General features: G+C 37.2%; 1 protein-coding gene across 1 annotated transcript in view; it reads right to left on the bottom strand.

Moving 5' to 3' along the window:
• The window catches only part of CENPC (centromere protein C), a 71,613-nt gene that overhangs the window by 38,138 nt on the left and 9,753 nt on the right, over positions 1-23,722 (bottom strand). Inside the window, 9 exon segments of the mRNA XM_010365541.2 lie at positions 1,026-1,111; positions 2,843-2,989; positions 4,865-5,156; positions 8,598-8,765; positions 10,186-10,474; positions 10,476-10,800; positions 14,249-14,461; positions 15,308-15,593; positions 21,015-21,114. Of these exon segments, the coding sequence (XP_010363843.2) occupies positions 1,026-1,111; positions 2,843-2,989; positions 4,865-5,156; positions 8,598-8,765; positions 10,186-10,474; positions 10,476-10,800; positions 14,249-14,461; positions 15,308-15,593; positions 21,015-21,114 (1,906 nt within the window).

The raw sequence follows: 23,722 nt of genomic DNA, 5'->3' as shown, positions 1-23,722 counted from the left end.
CACTACAATTCAGAGTACACTACAATAACACTACATAGCAAAACCTATAAAATTAAGCCAAAACTATACTGAGGGAAATTCAATGCTGCTTCTTTACCAAAGAAAAAGCAGAAAAACACAGACAGCATTCAAGTTAAAAGAGAAAATATGATAAATCTAATGACGGGGGAAAAATTAAAAAGTTAAAAGAATAGTGATTATTAGAAAAAAAGTATAACAGATTACAATCAAGCACGCATTTTTAGGAGCATGAAAAAAATTATAAAATTCTCTATTAAGAGGCATTTTTAAACTTCAGTATGAAATTTTTCAAGTACTGAAGGCTGGGCATGGTGGTTCACACCTGTAATCTCAGCACTTTGGGAGGCTGAGGCAGGTAAATCACAAGGTCAGGAGTTCAAGACCAGCCTGGCCAAGACGGTGAAACCCCATCTCTACCAAAAATACAAAAAAATTAGCCAGGCATAGCGGCACGTGCCTGTAATCCAAGCTACTCCGGAGGCTAAGGCAGGAGAATTGCTTGAACCCAGGAGGTAGAGGATGCAGTGAGCTGAGATTGCACCACTGCACTCCAGCCTGGGCGACACAGCAATACTCTCTCTCAAACAAAACAAAACAAAAACAAAAACAAAAAAAGGAAACTTTCAAGTATTAAAAATAGAGAAAATAGTATAATGGACCCAATATACCCATCACCCAGCTACAGTAATCATCAACAGATGACTAATCTGCTTCATGTATACGCTTATCAGCTTAACAATTTTAAATACTGGAGTAGACACCTTAAGTGCCAATATTTCATTATGTTCTACTTCAAAAACTGTCACTCATTTTCTTTCTCTCTCACTTAGGTACAGCGTCTTAGTAATCTCTAACTAAGGGTCTTAAGAGGTAGGTACTCAATATACATTCGCCATCAGTGACAATGGAAACAAAACATAGCACTCCTTACTCCATATTCATAATGCCATAAAAATCAAGACAGAAAAAAAAAAAAAAAAAAAAAAAAAAAAACAATAGCTTACCTGAACTTCCATGAACTTCCTCCTCATGCACATCATTATTATTCTTTCCAGACATCAAATAATTATTATTGAGCCTGGAAGGTCCACTTAAGAAAAAAAGTAAACCATAAAATTAATGCTTTTATAATGCATATATCTAATGTATTTGCCTTAATGGTCATTTTTCTCCTAAAACTGCCATAAGTCTTATAAAACCAATAGTGATGTTATAAGTCATCAAGAATATATAGTCATCCCTAAGTATTTGTGGGGGATTGGTTCCAGGATCCACTGTGGAAACCAAAATCTAAGGATGCTCAAGTCCCTTATACACAATGGTGCAGTATCTGCATATTACTGTCACATATCCTACTGTATATTTCAAATCATATCTAGGTTACTTATAATACCTAATACAATGTAAATGCTATGTAAATAGTTGTTATACTGTATTTTTATTTGCAGTATTTTTAATGTCATATTGTCACTTTTTATTGTTTTATATTTTATTTTCTGAGTATTTTCAATCCATGAGGGTTGAATCAGTGGATGCAGAACCCACAGTTATGGAAGGCTGACTGTACTTGCAGCATTAAACAAAGACTACAATTTCATCCCATAACTGATGGCTGAGCATCATAAGTACTGAATTTATGACTTATAGATCAGAGTTATGGACTTAGTAAATTCAAATGACAACATCCTGTGGTGAAAATCAAATTATAAAAAAAAAAAGAAAGAAATCATCATATCTTAATTAAAAAAAGAAACAAACAAAAAATAACTACAGCCAAAAACCAATGGAATTTAAAATATGGTCCAGAAATTGTCACAGATGATTCAGCCTCTCCCAGTCCTAGATCTCTTTCTACCTATTATGAACCCAGGATAAGCCTAGTCATAACCTCACAAACAGTAAAGAAATCTTAGCCATCCCTTAAAAGTCTGAGAATTTGCTAAAATTTACCTTTTATTAATTTTTTAAAAGGTTATATGACATCAGATATAATTAAGAGTAATTCAATTTGATCACTAAATGTGGTCATTTTAACATTATATGTCCAAATTCTTTAATACACCACCTTTCAAGAGGTGGAGCCTAATTCCACCTCTCCCTGAATATAGTGTGGCCTTAATAAGTTGTTTCTAATGAATAGAATAAAGTAGAAGTGACAGTGTACAAGTCATTAAAAGACACTATGATATCCATCATAGTCACATCTTCTCTTGGAGCATGTGCTTTGTGGGAAGCCAGTTGCCATACTCAGCAGCTGAGAGGGCCACACGGTAAGAAACTAAGGTCTACCGGAAACAGCCAGAACGGAACTGGGGCCTCCAGCCAATAGTGTGGCCTTAATAAGTTGTTTCTAATGAATAGAATAAAGTAGAAGTGACAGTGTACAAGTCATTAAAAAATGACACTGCGATATCCATCATAGTCACATCTTCTCTTGGGGCATGTGCTTTGTGGGAAGCCAGTTGCCATACTCAGCAGCTGAGAGGGCCACAAGGTAAGAAACTAAGGTCTACTGGAAACAGCCAGAACGGAACTGGGGCCTCCAGCCAACAGCGATGTGAGACATTTTATAGGTGGATTCTCCAGTTCCAGACAAGACTTTAAAGCGCTAAAACCAGAAAGATATCTTGACTGCTACCTCCTGAGAATATCCGAGCTAGAACTAGCTAGCTAAGCCTCCCAGATTGCTGACCCATAGAAACTATGAAACAATAAGTGTTTTTAAGCCTTTAACAAAATTAAAATAAAGTTTTTGGGTAATCTATTATACAGCAATGGGTAACTAATATATGTAACTATTATCCTTACAATACATGCATACCTTTCCTCTAAAACTAAAGTCTTACGCTCTCCAGAATCCAAGCTTGATTCTGTTGGTGTGTTATATGTATATCCACTCGTCTGAGGCTTTAGGGGAACATGCTGTGCAGTCATAACATTATCTTCATTGTTTGAGCTTCTTGCAGATCTATAAAAATGATAAATGTATGAGTGTTTATACTTCTTCAAAATAAAATTTTCTTCCAGAAACAATATACGGGTGGGTACAAAGACAATATAATATTGGCTATAAGGAATATCAGATCACCCTGTTCAGGTTCTGACACTTGCAACTAGCTAAGGAAGGAAACTGGTTTCTAGGACCTACCAAGAGTCCTAATTTGAAAAATTCTGATGAGAGGAATGGAGAAGACACCTGCCCAGAAAGGTGGTGAAAGGCACATGAGGAGATCCTATGTATAAGCGGCTTATGATATGTATTACAGTTAATCCATGATGTTTTACTGGAGAATCCATAAACAACTAAAACTGTCTTCTTTGATATCCCTAGTCAGCCTACTGAGGGGCAATAGAGTCCTCAGAGGGACTCAGCTCATCTCTTTGGTAGTTAGTTTATTTGTATATGCAAACAAGATACACTATTCCTAGTGACTGTATATTTCCTCAGGTTCCAGTATCCTCCTGGGTCCTACCATTCGAGTCAAAAGAAATAAAAGTGATTACAAGAGAATACTATGAACAACTGTGTGCCAACAAATTAGATAACCTAGATGAAATGGACAAACTCCTAGAAACACACAAATTATCAAAATTGATTCAAGAGGAAATAGTCTCAAAATACCATGAAATCAGTAATCAAAAACAAACTACCCATATAGAAAAGCTCAGGCACAGGTGGCTTCACTGCTGAATTTTACCAAACATCCAAAAAAGAATTAAGACAAATTATTTACGAACTGTTTCAAAAAATAGAGAGATCATACTTCCCAATTCATTGTATAAAGCCAGTATTACCCTGATACTAAAACTAAACAAAGACAACAGAAGGAAAGCAAGCTACAGATTGGAATCCCTCAACAAAATACTAGCAAATTCCAGCAACATAATAAAAAAAAGAGAGAGAAAATCAGAGAATGGCCCGAAAAAGTGAAACAGAAGGTGTATGGGATTTCTTTATGCACTATAATGACATACACTAATATATTTTAGGACCCACTGCCATTTATTTCAGTACATCCTCAGCACCTTACTGCTTCTAACACAAAGTATGTATTACCTCAGTAGGTTTTTGGAACTAATAAGAATTCATTAAAAGCATCTAGCAAATATTTGGCACATAGTATGAACTCAAAAAAATGTTAACTATTATCATCCTAAGAAGAAAAGTATTAAGCTATATTCCTAACTATTGAAATCACATTAATCTCACTTAAAAGGAAACAATTTCAACTACACACCTAAAAAAGATAAAGATAGTAAATTTTATGTTATGTGTTTTCTGTTTGTTTGTTTTGTGAATCTCTACTTTGGGAGCCCAAGGCAGGAGAATCACTTCACACCAGGAGTTCAAGACAAACCTAGGCAACAAAGCAAGACCTCATTTCTATAACAAATTAAAAAATTAGCCAGGTGTGGTGGTCCACACCTGTAGTCCTAGCTACTCAGGAAGCTAAGGCTAGAGGATTACCTGACCCAGGAGTTTGAGGTTACAGTGGGCTGTAATCATGCCACTGTACTCCAGCCTGGGCAACAGAGGAAGACTCTGTCTCTTAAAAAAAAAAAAAAAAAGTTTAACTCTTGGACGACAATATCTTACTAAATTTAACAGTCATAATCTCAGGTGCTATGTACTATTCCCTATTTTAATATCAGGAAACAAGTGCAGAGTACTGCTTTGCCTGTGTGTCACCCAGCTAATGGTAGAGACTGGATTTAATACCGGGTATGTCAGAGTGCAGAGCTCTTCATGCTAGTTACTGCCTGTCTATAAATGATTAAATAGCACAAATTATTAAATGCTGAACAACAAAACTAACTATATTGTACACATAACAGATATTACCTAGAACAATCAAGATTTTTCTTCTTAGCCAAGTCTTCCTCATCACTTTCCAGTGGCTCACTCAGCAAACAACTGGAAATTTCATCATGACCAACGGTACCTCCAGAACCTTTAGCATTTAAAAACTTCTGTACTCTTTGGCTGCCTTTAGTTGCTGTCTTCTGCCTTTTAAGTGGAATAGTTTTTTCTCCAATATTCTTAGATGACTGATTTGTTTTCTTAGCAGATTTTTGTCTACTGTTGCGATGCACTGGTAATTCATTTCTTATTGAAGAATTGCTATAAACAGGACCTGAAGGATTCAACGATAACCTAAAGTTAGTATGTTTGTCCAGATGATTTGGCTCACTGAAATACCAACAGTATTTATATTTGCATATAAACATATACACACACACACACACACACACATCTCATAGGCTAATTTCCAAATTAAATTCTTCAAATAATGTAGCTCTTCAGTTTATAGACACATGAAACAGGTCCTTCAAATCTGTCACAGGCTTCAAGAAACACTCTCTGGCTCTGCCCACCGCCCTTTTGGTCATCCTTAATATTGGATATTCCCCAAGGTGACAGCTTCAGCTTTTCACTCCATATACCTTCTTTGAAGGACTTATCTACCCAGAGCTTTAATTACTATCTATATGCTGACACCTATAATATCCACCTACTGCTTTCCTCTAAAACTGCCTCTCTTGCTTTATTTCCTATCTTAATGAAAAATACAACTACCTATTCTATCCAGATATCTAAATCAGAAATTTGAATCATGCAAGACTAGTACTCCTTCCACAATCATGCCCTAAATCCTATCAATTCTACTTTATTAATGCCTTTCAAATCTTTCAAACTCTCCCTCCTGTCATTAGCAGAAGCCCTCATCATTCCGTATCTGGATTATATCAGTCTCTTTACTAATCTCCCCCATTCTAGTCTTGTTATTTTTCAATCCATTCTTTACACTGCTGCAAGAATCACCTTTGGAAAACAAAAACTGGATTATTACAACCCTGCTTAATTATTTTAGTTATTATGTACAGATTCAGGATAAAGTCCAAATACTTTCAACATCAATTCATATCTACATCTAGATTTGTTTATTTCATAAACCGCAACTCCCAAAACCCCCCTCCAAACAAACAAACCAAAAAAAGCCATCAGTCCTGAACTATCTATAGTTTCTCTAAAGCACTGGTTGTCAAAAGGCAGTCTCTAGACCAGCAAGATCAGCATTATCTGGGAATTTGAAATGCAAATTATCATGACTCACCTCAGACCCAGGGAATCAAAGACTTTTCAGAGTAGGGTCCAGTAACCTGTGTCTTAAGCCCCCAGACAATTCTAAAGCACACTAAATTTAAAAAAGAAAAGATCAAGCTCTCTGCTCCAGATCTCTGCACAAGCTACTTCTACTTAAAACATTCCATAACTTCCTCCTTACTCCACTCAATCACTTAGCTAACTCCTAATTCTTCCTTCAGGAAGCTTTCCCTAATTTCCAAGTCTGAGGTAGCTTGCTATCAACATACGACTGTTTACTTACCTCTACCCGGCTCCTCCAGCAGACTGACAATTCCTTGACCCCAAGTAATTGACTGGTATTTTATCTATGTATATTCCCAATGCCTAATGACAGGGGCAGGACTATGGTGAAACAAGAGTAGCCTCAGCTGTAAAATTCAAGAAGGTGCTCATTTTCAGGTCTGTGCAAGTACAGAGCCCGAACTAATACAATCCTGTGACTGAGTGCCTTAAATTCTTCACCCTAGTGTCTCATTGTCTTACCCTAGTCCTGGTCCTACTTTACCTCATTCCTGTCCCATGGCAAGTACTCCATATACATACATTTCTTCATACATATGAAAGGGCAACAGTGTCACATATACTACAGGCAGGCTGGGGGCAAGTCAAGTTGTTCTTCTTAACTTCAGACTTCAATTTCTTCTCCCATCAGATGACAGTTTAGACTATATGATATATAAGGATTCCTCCACTTTTTCAACTCCCAGCTTGATCAAAAATCCAACATCTATTTCACGACTGTTAAATAAGTGTGTTTTGAGTTTCAGAGATCTAGCACATTTATCCAAGTTCTGTAAGAACTTATTTACTCATCTATTTATGTGCTCATCTGCCACAGTTGTGATGCACTAGTAATTTCTTTAGCATTTCAGGCATCCTGGGGCAGAAAAGTGAGTTCCTCAAAGCAGTAACAGTATTACTTAACACTTCAGTACTAACATATGCCAAACCTACTATGCTAATAGCATTTAAACCTTATAAAAACTCAATGAGGTAATCATGTTACAGAATGAGAAACTAAACAAAGTAATCTACTCAAAGTGGAAGAGTGATACTCTGAACTCAGATCTGACTCCAAAATCCAAAGGCTGCAACAAAATAAATACTTGCTGCTATCAATCAAGAAACTCAATCATTTAATAATTCATAACGGGGGGTGGGGAGGGATAGCATTAGGAGATATACCTAATGTAAATGACTGAGTTAATGGGTGCAGCACACCAACATGGCACATGTATACATATGTAACAAACCTGCACGTTGTGCACATGTACCTTAGAACTTAAAGTATAATTAAAAAAAATAAAAAAATAATAATTCATAGCAATAAGGCCTCACAGATACAATGCCATAGTTGTACTAATCTTTCACTTATTAATCTAAATGCCCAACAGTCAATAGTATTTGTGTATGAGAATGCCACCTTATGATCCACCAATCTTTTCAGGATCACTTCCTTTAAAAAAGTGACAATTCTTCCAAAACAATAAATGTTTCATATTGTAAAGAAAAAAGTTAGCAAAGTAGCTCTGAGTATACTACCTTTAAAAGGGCCTGCTTTCAAAGTTAGCCCTGTAAACTTAAATTTCAGGAGTGTTCCTGTCATTTCCTAATTGGCAAATGTGGTGTTGTGGGCTTAAACCTTATACAAAAAATATGGTTTAGGCAAATATTGCCTTCCTTCAGGGAGTCTGGAATTGTAGTACTTGCTAGGTAGAGAGTACCTATGTGACCACCCCCAGTAAAGATCTTGGGCACTAAGTCTCTAGTGAGCTTCCCTGATAGACATTTTGCCTATTTGTCACAACTCATTGCTAGAGGAATTAAACAACTCCTGTGGGAATCCACTGGGAAAGGACTCTTCAAGCTTCTGCTGATTTCCTCCAGACTTGGCCCACGCACTTTTTTTCTACTGAATTTGCACGGCATCCTTTCACTATAATGAATCACAGCCATGAGTACAACTATATGCCCAATTATCCTAGCAAATTACCAAATCTGAGGGTAGTCTTGGGAACCACCAACACAAGTAATTTACCTTTTTATGTGTAATAAACTATAATCTTTTAGATTATAAACTCCTTGGTGGCAGAACCTCGTATGATCAATCTTTGTATCCCTCACAGCCAAGACATTAAAATAGCTAGATTATTTATATTGCCTTTCCCAACTAGAACATAAGCTCCATGAGAGCAGGGATTTTTGGTTTGGGGTTTTGTTTTCCCACAGCTATTATCCCTCTACCTAAAATACTGTATATATTAAAGTTTTAAGGAGTATCTTTACAACTGACTTAATACTCCTTTTGATGACCTACTTTAACTTGGTCCTCATGATATTCTCTCTATAGAAATATAAAATCAAACATAATGTCCCTTACAGAATGATTTTATCTATGAACAAACATAATTTAAATAAAAATACTTACTCTCCTCTGATTTTACCACCCACCAATCAGATGGACGCCTGGAAATTCTTCGACTTCTCGTGAAAGTTGAAATCACTTCTTCAGGCACAAGTTTGTTCTTGGACTCACTGGAGAAGTGCTTCTTTTTAGCTTCTCCCTTATCTTTTCTAGCGCTACTTTTCTTGCTTCCTAAAATAAAGAAAACCATAAAACCAATTCACAATCTACTAAAGAGTTTTCAGAAAACCACAAGATTATAAAAAAAAAAAACACCCTGAATTATAGGAACTTCTTAAATTTATCCTGTGGCCTTCTTTTCATCTCTATTTTTAAAAGTCACATGTTCTCTTTCTGCCAATTATAAATGCTGCTGAAGTAAGTACTTCCTATTAAAATGCAAATTTTCCGCACTGCTTGATAACTCTTATATACTCGTCACCCCAAAAAATAAGTATCTTCTGAAACTGAAAAAAAAAAAATACAGTTCCTTTCTACAACGTCCCAAGTAAAAGTAGGCAATTACTGCTTTCCTGTTTTGAAATGATTTTTTTCAGCCTAAGAAGAGGAGATTTAAAGTGTGATTAAATTATAAACTCTGAAATAGAGGCATTATTTTGCATCATCCAGGCTGACACAATCTAGTTATGTTTCCTTTAAAAGCTGTGGTCAGAGAGATGAAATGATGGAAGAAGAGGCAAGATAAATTCACAACATGAGAAGGCTGGTATTGCTAGTTTTACAGATGGTGGAGGAGGACCATGAGTCAAGGAATACAGGTAGTTTCCAGAGGCTAGAAAAGGCAAAGAAACAGATTTTCTCCCAGAATCATTAGAAAGAAAGAAAACCCCACCAATACCTTGATTTTATCCCAGTGGGACATCTGATCCACAGAACTATAAGATAATCAATGTTTGTTGTTTTAAGCCAATAAGTGTATAGTAACTTGTCATATGACAGCAATAGAAAATTAATACAACTGGCATGGTAATTAATGACATTATATTCACTAACCAATCTAGATACAGAATATATGTAAAAATTAGTGTGTAGAACATAGCAGATACTCAGTAAATGTTTAATATTGACAATTATAGAGAGCATCCTTCAAGTGTACTTCCTTCATATGTCTTTTCCTAAGAAATTATGGATAAATCAAAATTTTGTACCCTCCCTTTTAATCCTATGCATGTATGTATATTTTCTATTGTTCTACAGAACCCACCAGAATGATCTTGTTAACAGTAGAAATAACGGGTTAGTAATTTTTGTGATTACAGTGCCTAATGCAGTGTATGGCTTTCAATAACTGTTAGATAAATGAGTGAATGATGGAAGATAATGGATTTTTATCTCTATAAAAAATAGTCCCATGGTACCCTAGGATTTTTTTTAACATTTTTATTTTCTAAAGAATTTATCATTTGTCTTAGTCATGTTCTGATACTAACTTGTTTACTAGCCTTTCCTTTTCACTTTGCCCTCTATGTATACTGCCATCTCATAAGATAAACTCCAGCCTGAGCGATAGAGCGAGACTCTGTCTCAAAAAAACAACAACAATAAAATGGTTAGAATAATGATCACAGTTATATTTAATATAAACACTTACCCACAGGTGACATCTGTTTTTTGGAAACACAATCATTTCCTATCTCTTCACGCTCTTCCATATTTCTGTCTGTGTTTCTTTGAAATTTGTCTTGGGTAGTATGTGACATACGTATGTTTTCATCTTTAGACTGTCCCACATCAAGCTGTTCTTCAGCTGGTTTAGCCTTAAATTTTCTTCTCTGTTTTTGTTTTATAGTCCTTTTGCTTCTAGATGATTTTTCTGCATCCTTGGAACACATTTCATATTTTGTAGATCTACAATCATTTTCCGTTTCACCTGTCAAAGCAGTAACTTGTATCCAGTACTGTTTTATCAGAGGACTGAGATGTTTCTACTGGGTGAGGTTCATGAGAATGTTTGCCATTTGCCAAAGTCTTAGGTAATATATTATGACGCCTTTCTCTTGACTTTCTAGTTTGAAGCAGTGCAGTGCTCTCAGCTGGAGATATTGGGCGTTGTTTCAGAGGCCTTGCCTTTCTTGGTATTGTAATCCAAGATCTACTGGCAAAACTTTGATCTGATTCATCAATTATAAATTCATCCTCTATCACCTTCTTATCATCGGGAGGACACGAATGAAGTGGAGCAGTTGTCGCATGCCTAACAACGGGACTGAAACAGGGTGATACTTTTAACAGTTCAAAAAAATAAAGCTTTTATATTTGTTTAGTAAAGAAAATCATCTAGGAAATAAAATCTAAATATCTTTTAAACAGTTTATGCATCTCCTCAATTTACACTTAATCTTACAAATCTTTCCCTCCTTTTACATTTCTACGCCTGTTCACCCTCATTTATAATAGTAATGACATCACAAAAATTTAGAACTAGAAATCTAGACATCAACTAATTTGATCCCACCCACCTACCCATTATATATACTAAAACTGAAGTCCAAAGAGATATAATTATAACCCAGATACATTGACTCACAATCCAAAATGAATGCCACTATTATATATAATCTTATATTAAATTACATATTTGTATATATACCTTTTGGGGTCTGAATTCCTTCACATTCAAATGAGTCAACAAGATTATTTCTGACAACACTCCAAGTCTAATATTTAACTTGGACTACTACTAAATTATGAGAGATTGGGGAGGCCAGGCATGGTGGCTCACGTCTGTAATACCAGCACTTTGGGAGGCCAAGGCGGGTGGATTACCTGAGGTCAGGAGTTCAAGACCAGCCTGGCCAACATGGTGAAACCCCGTCTCTACTAAAAATACAAAAATTAGCCAGGCATGATGGCGGGTGCCTGTAATCCCAGCTACTTGGGAGGCTGAGGTGGAAGAATCGCTTGAACCCAGGACGCAGATGTTGCAGTGAGCCAAGATCAGTGCCACTGCACTCCAGCCTGGGTGACTGAGCAAAACTCCATCTCAGACAAAAAAAAAAAGGGAGATTGGGGAAAATTTCTTCCTATCTTTTTTTACATTCCACGGTTCTTCATACACGGCAACACCAAATACACAGATGGTTGAATGAATGTAAAAATTACTAGTATTACTATAGGACTATAAATTGTAGACCCACAGAACTATAAAATAATAAATGTTGTTTTAAGCAGCTAAGTGTGTAGTAACTTGTTATATGACAGCATATGTGTAAAAATGCATTTCGTTTGGATATTTCATATATATTTCCATATTATAATCATGGTATAGAAATAAATGAAGCACATCTAGAGAGGTAGCATAAGCACAAAAGAAATCTAGTGCCACAGAAACAGGAAAAAATAAAAGGCAAGTCTTATCACAAAGCATACAATGCTATAGATGTCATAAACAATGTAGTCAATGTTTCCCAACTCTAGACCTTTCTCCATAGTCCTAGCCCAAACTACATATTTTACTAAAAGGCAGAAAGCCTATATGATGAATATTACTGTTGTTTCCCACGCCCAGTGTTGGAAAAGGATAAAGAGTAAGACAGACAATTTCAGCTACTATCTTATGGCTCATAATCGAACATCAACATTAACTCTTAAATTTTCATAAAAGCATGTACATGTTAAGTACATACAAAGAGATTCATGCATTTAATGACGTGTTGAATAAATTAAGACTAGTGCATTGAAATGACAGAGTACCTCCTCCAATTAGTCGGAAAAGTTTCCCAGAGAAGGAAGGAATTATTCCAAGGATGGTAATCTGATAGACTAATTTTACATTTCCCTGATTGTTTTAATAGCTTTGAGCACACCACATATTGCAGTGAGATACACAAAATAAAAAACAAGGTAAACATCCAAACTCCAAAGCTGGCATACGCACTCGTTTCCACTTTTTCACTTGGATAAGGCTCAGTTAGCTGTGTTTAGCCATAACAGAAACAAAGACAGAATGCAAAAATTAGATTATGTTTTTCTCTTTTAATTAGAACATACAAAAGGAATCAGAAATGAAAACGCCTTTATTCCTCTAATCGCAAACTCCTGACAAATCTTATAATGTAAAATAGTAAATACTCTAAGAAATATTCTAACGGTAGCATTTCACAAATTTATATAATTACTCTATAAAAACTAATAAAGAACAAAGTCAATACAAATACTATAATGAATGTATGTTTAACAGAGATGATATCCTTAGGAAACAACCTTGACACTCTGAAAGTTTAGAATAGGGAAAAATGGCTTCTAATTAGCTAGAAAAACCAGGAAAGGTTTTGTAGCATTTAGGCTGGATGTTGAAGGATTTATAAGATTTGGTCACAAGGAAATGCAAGAAAGACAATCAAAAGGAAGAGCATAAGTGGAAGCAATGAGGGTAGAAAGCACTGGGAATAATGAATAGTTATATTTGACTACAACAATTAAACATAAAATTAACTTTACTCACTAGAACATCAAAAAGAACATTAAAAATAATTTCTCAGACATACTATAATTAGCCCACAAGTATAACGCATTTGTTTTGGATGGTGGTGACAATATCCATATGAGGTTTAAAATATATACATAAAAATAATTAATCAACTACAGGAAGCGGAAGCAGAGACTGAACAAAAGGGGAATTTCATTCATTCATTTAACATGTTTTTATAAAAACTTCCTTTTTATTTTTGAGACAGAGTCTCACTCTGTCACCCAGGCTAGAGTGCAGTGGCGCAGTCTCGACTCACTGCAACCTCCACCTCCCAGGTTCAAGTGACTCTCTTACCTCAGCCTCCCGAACAGCTGGGATTACAGGCATGTGCAACCAAGCCCAGCTAATTTTTTTATTTTTAGTAGAGATGGGGTTTCACCATGTTGGTCAGGCTAGTCCTGAACCCCTGATCTCAAGTGATCTGCCTGCCTCGGTCTATCAAAGTGCTAGGATTACAGGCGTGAGCCACCACATACAGCAATAAAAACTTCCTAGTATGTTCACTAGCACTCTGATACCTATGATAGTGACATAAGGGCAGCCTAATTTAACAATGTCTAAATATAGCATTGCTGGTCAGGTGTGGTGGCTGACGTCTGTAATCCCAGCACTTTGGGAGGCCGAGGCGGGTGGATCACCTGAGGTCAGGAGTTCGAGACCAGCCTTATCAACATGGGGATATTCCATCTCTACTAAAAATAGAAAAATTAGACAGGTGTGGTGGCAGGTGCCTGTGATCCCAGCTACTCGGGAGGCTGAGCAGGAGAATCACTTGAATCCAGGAGGCGGAAGTTGCAATGAGCCGAGATTGTGTCACTGCACTCCAGCCTGGATGACAGAGAAAGACCTTGTCTCAAAACAAATACATACATACATACATACATACATAAATACTGCATTCACTTCATTCTTTGATATCACACAGACAAACTAGAAGGCAATGAAAACTGAATGAACCTGTTTTCTTTCAAGTCTAATTTAGTATCTATTAAAAAATGGCTTTGGTAGTGACTCACTGACTGGTAAAAAACCACCTCTCCTTACAAGTCAGACAAAAATTTCAACTAAAGTATTTGTTAATTAAATTACTTATTTCTAAGTTAAATAGCATTAGGAATCCTCATATATGGTTCATAGAATATAAAAAAAAAATGCCTCAAAGGGAAGTTTCCTAATAACTCACCTGGATTTACTTTTTCGTTTTACTGTTTCTAAAAACAATGTTGAAAAACTTTTTTTAGCTTTTCGTTGAATTTCATATTCTGAATCTCGTGTTATACTCTGAGATGATCCTGATGGTTTTCTTTCTTGTCCTTCTGATGTTTTACACTCTTCATCTGATACTTTATTATCTATTTCTATTTTCTTTAACATAACTTTATCTTCAAAGTTTAACCTAAAAGGTTAAAAGGAGGGTAAGTTGAATGCTCCCATAACGTTTCTTGAGTTATGAGTCTTCCTGAACTACTTTACAGAGACAATACAGACCAATTTAAAATTCTGTACTAGGCATTTATTTAACACATAAATGCTGATTTGTGCATTCCAAATACACAAGATAAACCGCTCAGGAAGATTAACTTTTGTATTTACCAACAGAAAAACATGAGAGAGAAAATAATGGTTAAAGTATACATTAATGAAATGTATAGCTAGGCAATGGTTCTCAGGGCAATCTTAGAGCACTGAGACAGACCAAACTTTGAATATCAAAGTCTTAGAATATACTTAACTCCTTGGCTCCAGTAATCACACAATACTCTACATAGAAATTACACTCATTACAGAGATCTCCAAATGCAAAAGACCTTGAATAATCTACTTTGCTTCCTAAAGGCCAAAGGTAAGGCCAAGAAGAGAAACCAGCAGTCCACAAAGCATAGCATCCTCAATAATACTTATGCACTGCTACCCTAGAAGTGACCTGATACATATTTACACTTGCAATTACAAAAAATATTGAGAAAATACAAATTGTTTCTCTTAGGAAGCTATCAAATACTATCAGAGAGAAAACACATTTTTCCAGACTATAGAAAAGTTAATCTCTAAACTTCTCTGAAGTACACTTTAAGGCCTTCCTTAATTATTATCAACTGAATATATGCTAAAAGTATACTTTCTCATAACATGTTAATATTCCTCCTTCCTTACTGTAAAATAACAAGATTGAATTACCATTTTTTAATACAAAAAGTAAAATTTTTAAAGTGCAATTAACATTATTTAAATAAAATGTTACCTTTTTTTGGTTTTAAGTGAAACCTCTGTACTTGAAGGCAGTATATTTACTGAATTTTCAAAAGTGTAAGTCTCTCTCTTTTGGGCACTAGATGGAATAACATTTTGCGATACAGATGTTTTTGCATCCAAAAGAACAGAAGGTGAGCCAACAGATAAGTAAAATTCTTCATCAGCATCACTGTGATAATCATTTACGTTTCTACTTGATATTTTTTTCGAGTCAGATGTATTTCTGGAACTAACATCAGTTGCCAGAATTTTCTGACGAACTTCATGGGCCTGAACTAGAAGAAAATTACATAAAGATACTTGTCAATTAAAAGAATAATAAGAGAATCAAGCAGGCTTTTTAAAATCCTGCAATAATTTAATCAGAAATAGGTTTCAGAAAACTCAAAGTCATTAAGATTAGAATCAAAGGTCTATGATTTTAAAAAGTACTTAAGGTCCAGGTGCGGTGGCTCAAGCCTGTAATCCCAGCACTTTGGGAGGCCGAGATGGGTGGATCATGAGGTCAGGAGATCAAGACCATCCTGGCTAACACGGTGAAACCCCGTCTCTACTAAAAAATACGAAAAACTAGCCGGGCGAGGTGGCGGGCGTCTGTAGTCCCAGCTACTCGGGAGGCTGAGGCAGGAGAATGGCTTAAACCCGGGAGGCCGAGCTTGCAGTAAGCTGAGATTCGGCCACTGCACTCCAGCCCAGGCGACAGAGCGAGACTCCGTCTCAAAAAAAAAAAAAAGTACTTAAGATTCTTCTATCTTTGGGCTAAAAGTTGGTGACCTAGCGCAGCTAGACGATCACATATTTACACATACACACATGGAATATAGATATAACAGATATATAGAGACATGACATAAGCATGTGTGTATATATGCATACAGTATATATGTATATGAACATTTATGTATAATGAGAAAATATAAGAGAATATATACATACTCTCTTAACCCTCACCCTTCAGAATGAGATGGCATTTTCCTGCTTCTCCCTGTAAATACAACTAAATTCCCTGGAAATTTTCCATCAATCAACAACAGGACTCTGAAAGCTGGAAGAAAAAAAGGTAGACTAGCCAGGAAACTCAAGACCAGGAACAGATAAGCCTTGGGTTTTCTGTCTATCTCCCATATACCCCCAGACTGGTTACTGGAGAAGCCTATAACCTGGAACCACCAATAGGTGAAAGACAGGGTGGAGGCTGGGTGGAATTGCATTCTCTGAACAAGGTAAACCCAACGAAGACCTAATGAGGAAACTCAAATCCCATTCAGCATTGTGGGCCATGGAGCACTCCTTACTACCTGCATTGGCAGAGCAACAAAGCCCTGGGCTGTGCTATGGGACTGTAGCAGCAAAGGAGCTCATACCAAGCCAGTCCTGCTTCCACAATCATAGATGGCAGGCGGTATGACCCACATGAAGCTGTAGAGTAGTGAAACCCCTGATCTTCACAGCCCAAGGCAACATTTTGATCCACTGATAGAATTGACACCCAGGCCATCCTAGTCCCTACTTTACAGCCAGGGCACCAGCAGACAGTCTAATCTGAGGCAAGAACAGGGTAAGAGAGGCCAGCATCCCCTGTCCTCCACCCAATGATATAAGAAAACCAGGTCCAGCAGCTTCTAACCAGAACCCCACACAGGTGAACAAAGACATCAAAAAGCATCTTCCACCCACCCCAGACAGCACCAACAGGAACTGAGCTAGAATCCTAACAGCATTAGAAAATGAAATAGAACAAAACACCACTGCTATTACTCTGAACACTTAACTATCATTGAAAATAAAACTCATAAAACTAAGAAAGAGGGGCTGGGCGCAGTGGTCCATGCCTGTAATCCCAGCACTTTGGGAGGCCGAGACGGGCGGATCACGAGGTCAGGAGATGGAGACCATCCGGGCTAACACGGTGAAACCCCGTCTCTACTAAAAAATACAAAAAGCTAGCCGGGCGACGTGGCGGGCGCCTGTAGTCCCAGCTACTCGGTAGGCTGAGGCAGGAGAATGGCGGGAACCCGGGAGGCGGAGCTTGCAGTGAGCTGAGATCCAGCCACTGCACTCCAGCCCGGGCAACAGAGCCAGACTCCCTGTCAAAAAAAAAAAAAAAAAAAGAACAAAGTGGAAGGCATCACGCTACCTGGCTTCAAACTATACTACAAGGCTACAGTAACCAAAATAGCTTGGTACTGGTACCAAAACAGATATACAGACCAATGGAACAGAAGAGAGGCCTCAGAAATAATACCACACGGCCGGACGCGGTGGCTCACGCCTATAATCCCAGCACTTTGGGAGGACAAGACAGGCAGTTCAAGAGGTCAGGAGATCCAGACCACGGTGAAACCCTGTCTCTACTAAAAAATACAAAAAATTAGCTGAACGCGTTGGCGGGCGCCTGTAGTCCCAGCAACTGGGGAGGCCGAGGCAGGAGAACGGCGTGAACCCGGGAGGCGGAGCTTGCAGTGAGCCGATATCGCGACACTGCACTCCAGCCCAGGCGACAGAGCGAGACTCTGTCTCAAATAATAATAATAATAATAATAATAATAACAACAACAACAACAACAACAACAACATCACATATCTACAACCACTTGATCTTTGACAAATCTGACAAAAACAAGCAATGGGGAAAGAATTCCCTGTTTAACAAATGGTGCTGGGAAAACTGGCTAGCCATATGCAGAAAACTGAAACTGGACCCCTTTCTTACACCTTATACAAAAATTAACTCAAGATGGATTAAAGACTTGCATGTAAGGCCTAACATCATAAAAACTCCAGAAGAAAACGTAGGCAATACCATTCAGGACATAGGCAGGGGCAAAGACTTCGTTACTAAAACACCAAAAGCAATTGCAACAAAAGCCAAAATTGACAAACGGGATCTAATCACACTAAAGAGCTTCTGCTCAGCAAGAGTGAACAGGCATCCTACAGAATGGAAGAATATTTTTGCAACCTCTCCATCTGACAAAGGTCTAATATCCAGATTCTACAATAAACTTAAACAAATTTATGAGAAAAACAAAAACAAACAATCCTGTCAAAAAGTGGGCAAAGGATATGAACAGACACTTCTCAGAAGAAAATGTTTACATGGTCAACAAACATAATAAAAAAAAGCTCATCATCACTGGTCATTAGAGAAATGCAAATCAAAACCACAATGTGATACCATCTCACACCAGTTAGAATAGTGATCATTAAAAAGACAAGAAACAACAGATGCTGGCAAGGATGTGGAGAAATAGGAACACTTTTACACTGTTGGTGGGAGTGTAAATTAGTTCAACTACTGTGGAAGACAGTGTGGCAATTCCTCAAGGATCTAGAACCAGAAATACCATTCGACCCAGCAATCCCATCACTGGGTATATACCCAAAGGATTATAAATCATTCTACTATAAAGAGACATGCACATGTATGTTTACTGCAGCACTATTTACAATAGCAAAGACTTGGAACCAACCCAAATGCCCATCAATGATAGACTGGATAAAGGAAATGTGACACATATACACCATGGAATACTAAGCAGCCATAAAAAAAATGTTCATGTCCTTTGCAAGGATATGGATGAAGCTGGAAACCATCATCCTCAGCAGACTAACACAGAAACAGACAACCAAACACCGCATGTTCTCACTCATAAGCAGGAGTAGAACAATGAGAACATACGGACACAGGGAGGGGAACATCACACACCGGGGCCTGTCGGGGGAGGGGGAAAAGGAAAGGGAAAGCATTAGGACAAGTACCTAGGCTTAAAACCTAGATGACGGGTTGACAGGTACAGCAAACCACCATGGCACATGTATACCTATGTAAAAAACCTGCATGTTTAGCACATGTATCCCAGAACTTAAAGTAAAAAAATACATATTAAAAAAAACTCACAAAAAAAAAAAATAGGGTAATGCTATGAACAACTTCATGCTTACAAACTTGACAGATGATTAGAAAAAATGGATCGATATCTCAGAAACACAAACTACTAAAATTTGGTCATAACGAAAATGATAATCTAAATAGTCTTATAACTACTCAAGAATTAATTTTGTTATTTAAAGTTCTTGAAAAAAAAAATCTCCTGGACCAGAGGACTTCACCGGAGACTGTTACACCAAATAGTTAAAGAATTAACACCAATTTTACACAGTCCCTTCCAGAAATTAGAAAAGGGAATAATTTCCAACTCATTTAATAAGGCAAATATTACCTTGATACCAAAACCATACAAACACAGCATTGAAAAATATATAAACCAATCTCTCCTTACTTAAATACAAAAATCCTCAAAATACTCTCCTGAGTAGCTGGGATAACAAGCACTTGCCACCACACCCGGCAAATTTTGGTAATTTTAGCAGAGATGGAGTTTTACCACGTTGGCCACGCTGGTCTCAAACTTTTGCCCTCAACTGATCCGCCTGCCTCAGTCTCCCAAAGTGCTGGGATTACAGGCATAAGCAACCACTCCTGGCCCCAAATTAACATTTTTATAAGAAAGAAACATAATTTATTTTGTAAAAAACCTAAATAACATAAAAAATGTGAATTCTCACAAAATTACTACATAAATTAAACGCAATTCTAGTTAGAATTCCAAAAGTTTATTAGGAATTGGATAAAACTAAAAGCTCATAGAAAGAAAAAAGGCTGCAGAATGGCAGTGGAATAGGGAAGGTATTTATCTTTATATCAGGACATACTATAAAGCTACTATTAGTAACAAGAGTATTGTGTTGACAGAGGAAAAAACAAATACATCAAAATTCAAAAGTACGTTGAATGTTATGTGAGATTTAATATAGAATAAAAGTAGTACATTTAGAAGAGAACGGATTTTTTTTTAATTTAATAAACAGATCTGACACAACTGACCACCCAGAAGAAAAAAAGCTTAGAAGATTGTCATGTTATATACCGAAACACATTCCAGATGGTTAAAGACTTAATTTTCTTTTTTTAAAAAAAAAAAAAAAAAAAGTTTTCAGATGAAAAATCTAAGTTGGGATAAGACAGAACTTTTAACTACAACAAACTTAAAGCTATAAAAGTCACACATTTAATAATTAAAATCCAACAGCCAATAAACACAAGGTGCTCAAACTCTGGCAATCATGGAAACGGACACTAAAGTCAAAATGAGATTGCTTAATATCAATGAATGGGCAAAAACGTAGAATAGTAAATAGACTATCAGGTAAAAGGTACTCTTACACTATTAGTGTAAAAGGAAATTATAATAGCCTTTTCTGAAAGCAGGTACACACAGACACATACAAACACATGTTTTTTTTTTTTTTTTTTTTTTTTATGGGCACCAATTAACGTATAGAATGATTCAAAGGCTACCTCAGCAGAATGATAGGAGTAACGACTAAATTCTTATTTTAAACCTTTATTAACTCAATGGAGTAACATAACACTCTTTTAATCTGAAAAATGAAAATAAATAAAACTTTAAAAAGTAGTAGCACATATCACTGACTAAAGGAAATGGAGAAGAGAGAAAAAGAGCCCTGACCATGGAGCTGTAAGGAAATCAAAAACGAATTCATCCATTTCACAATTCACAATTCTGCCTAGGCTGACCCTGACCTTCATACTCAAAGCAACACATGCACCATTAGCATTTCTCACTTTTTAAGTATATCCAAGCAAATAATGCCCATGCAATGCCACCAACCTGATCTGTTGGAGGCTTCACTTGGTTCTACAACAAACTGCAGAGAGGCTTCTTTCTTCCTTGAAGAAACTGGAACTGACTTTGGATGTGATTTCTGGCACTGAGCACAGAAGAAATACAACATTAGAACTATTTTATTAACTTATCAATTCTGATGAAATATATTTGTTTTTTAAATGGGGGGAAAAACAAGTATTCTAAAACAACAAACCAGCTGTTAAGAGTTTTATACTACTTTTTATTTTATTTCTAAAGTAATAGCTACTTTGGAAAACAATTTGGCATTATTCAGCAAAGATGAAATTTCATACAACCTATCACAGAAACAATATTGCTCTAAACAGCAAACAACTACGTGGATAGAAGACTGAATAAGCTTATTGAATAAATATAGTATAGATATATCATATTACATATGTAACAGTGGACCAAATAAACTACAATAATATAAATTATTATTTTAACCAGAAAAAAAAGCAAGCTGCAGAAGTACATAACAATCCTATCTATGTAAAGTTCAAAATAGCCACATAAAACACTACAGTATTTAGAGATTCATTCTGCAGGAAAGAGTTAACGTAGCAGACCTGATATATTTAAAGGGCTAGCTTACAGGGCTACCCCTTGGTTGGCATCTGGAAACTTGACTTTTAGAATATTCCCTCCATTACCAACAGACAAGGTTGCACCTGCTATGCTAGCCTGCCTAGACTGTTTGCATAAACACTGTGATTTGTGGTGAACATCTGCTTTCTTTCCTTCTGGGAGTGTGTAAACTTTTGGTAGGCATAGGGTGCTTATGGGACCAACCCTCAGTGAAAACAGGCTGAGTTTCAAAAGGCTTCTCTGAGGAGAAAGAATATATACACGTTACTGTATTTCACTGCTGGAAGGAATGAGTACACTCTATATGGCCCGTTGGGGAGCACAGGAAGCCTATACATGGATTCCTCCAGACTCTGCTAATGTGTATTTTTCCCTTACTGACCCAGCTGTGTATCCTGGCTGAATGACTATAAGAAGTGTCAGTCATGAGTTCAACTATATGTCAAGTCTGCCGAGCCCTTTTAGTGAAGCACCCAAATGTGGATGGTAGTGGGACTTCTGTCACAGGTGGTAGCAGAAGTGTGGACACAGTATCAGCACAGTACAGAAATGAATAAAAGACAGGTTGATATGGTTTGGCTGTGTCCCCACCCAAATCTCAACTTGAATTGTATCTCCCAGAATTTCCCTGTGTTGTGGAAGGGGCACAGTGGGAGATAAGTGAATCATCAGGGCCAGTCTTTCGCATGCTATTCTCATGATAGTGAATAAGTCTCACGAGATCTCATGGATTTATCAGGGGTTTCCACTTTTGCTTCTTCCTTATTTTTCTCTTGCCACCACCATGTAAGAAGTACCTTTAGCCCTCTGCCATGATTGTGAGGCCTCCGAGCCATGTGTAACTGTAAGTCAAATTAAATCTCCTTTTCTTCCCAGTCTTAGTAATCTCTTCATCGGAAGTGTGAAAACGGACTAATACACAGACCCACTATACTGTTGTTGAGTGACCACAGTATGGAATTCAATTCCATAAAAAGACAGAGGCAGGCTTTCATTTCATCTCTGCTCCCTCTTAATATCTCATTAAAGATTTTTAAAAACAAACTCAGAAGGATGAAGAGAAAGACAAAGGAGTAGATGGGACATGTCAGCAAACATTTTTAGGTTGAAAAGCAAATTACTGGTAATTAAGCAACCCAGAGAGAATGGAAACATGCTAGCAATGGAGAAAACCCAGAAGCAGACAGATTACTGTTTATGGATAAACCTATAAAGATTAGTAAAACTGAAAGACACTGCTAAAAAAAAGGGGGGCAGGTCAGATGCAGTGGCTCACACCTGTAATCCCAGCACTTTGGGAGGCCAAGGCAGGAGGATCACTTGAGGTCAAGAATTCAAGATCAGTGTGGGAAACTAAGCAAGACCACATCTCTATGTAAAAATAAAAAATTAGCCAAGAGTGGTGGTGCATGCTTGTGGTCCTACCTACTCAGGAGGCTGAGGCAAAAGGATCACTTGAGCCCAGAGGTTTGAGGTTGCAGTGGGCTATGTGCACGCAACTGCACTCCAGCAACAGAGCGAGACCCTGTCTCAAAAAACAGAAGGGGCACGTAAATAGAGGGTGTTAAAAGTGTGTATAGTTGAATGTGTCTTTTGTCACAGAAAAAAAAAAAGTGTGTATAGAAAGTAGTAAAACTGGCTGGACGCAGTGGCTCACACCTGTAATCCCCATACTTTGGGAGAACGAGGTGGGTGGATCACCTGAGGTCAGGAGTTCAAGACCAGCCTGACCAATATAGTGAAACCCTGTCTCTACTAAAAATACAAAAATTAGCCAGGCATGGTGGCAGACACCTGTAGTCCCAGCTACTCGAGAGGCTGAGACAGGAGAATTGCTTGAACCCAGAGGCAGAGGTTGCAATAAGCTGAAATCGTGCCACTGCATTCCAGTCCAGGAGACACAGCGAGACTCCATCTCAAAAAAAGAAGGTAGTAAAACTGAGAAGCCCCTCCCAAATCTATCAGGAGATTAGATATTTACTCTCAAGTTTCTAAATCAGAGAGACTGTGACATTAGTGGCATAAGATACAGCTGAAGTTAAGGGCAATACATGAAAACCAGAGATATTAAGTAGGAGCATTCAAACTGCACTTTCCCCTCT

This window comes from Rhinopithecus roxellana, chromosome 2 (genome assembly GCF_007565055.1).
Source record: "Rhinopithecus roxellana isolate Shanxi Qingling chromosome 2, ASM756505v1, whole genome shotgun sequence".
NCBI classification, from domain to species: Eukaryota; Metazoa; Chordata; class Mammalia; order Primates; family Cercopithecidae; genus Rhinopithecus; species Rhinopithecus roxellana.
The sequence above is the reverse complement of the archived record's forward strand: the minus strand, read 5'-3'. Positions and strand labels throughout refer to the sequence as shown.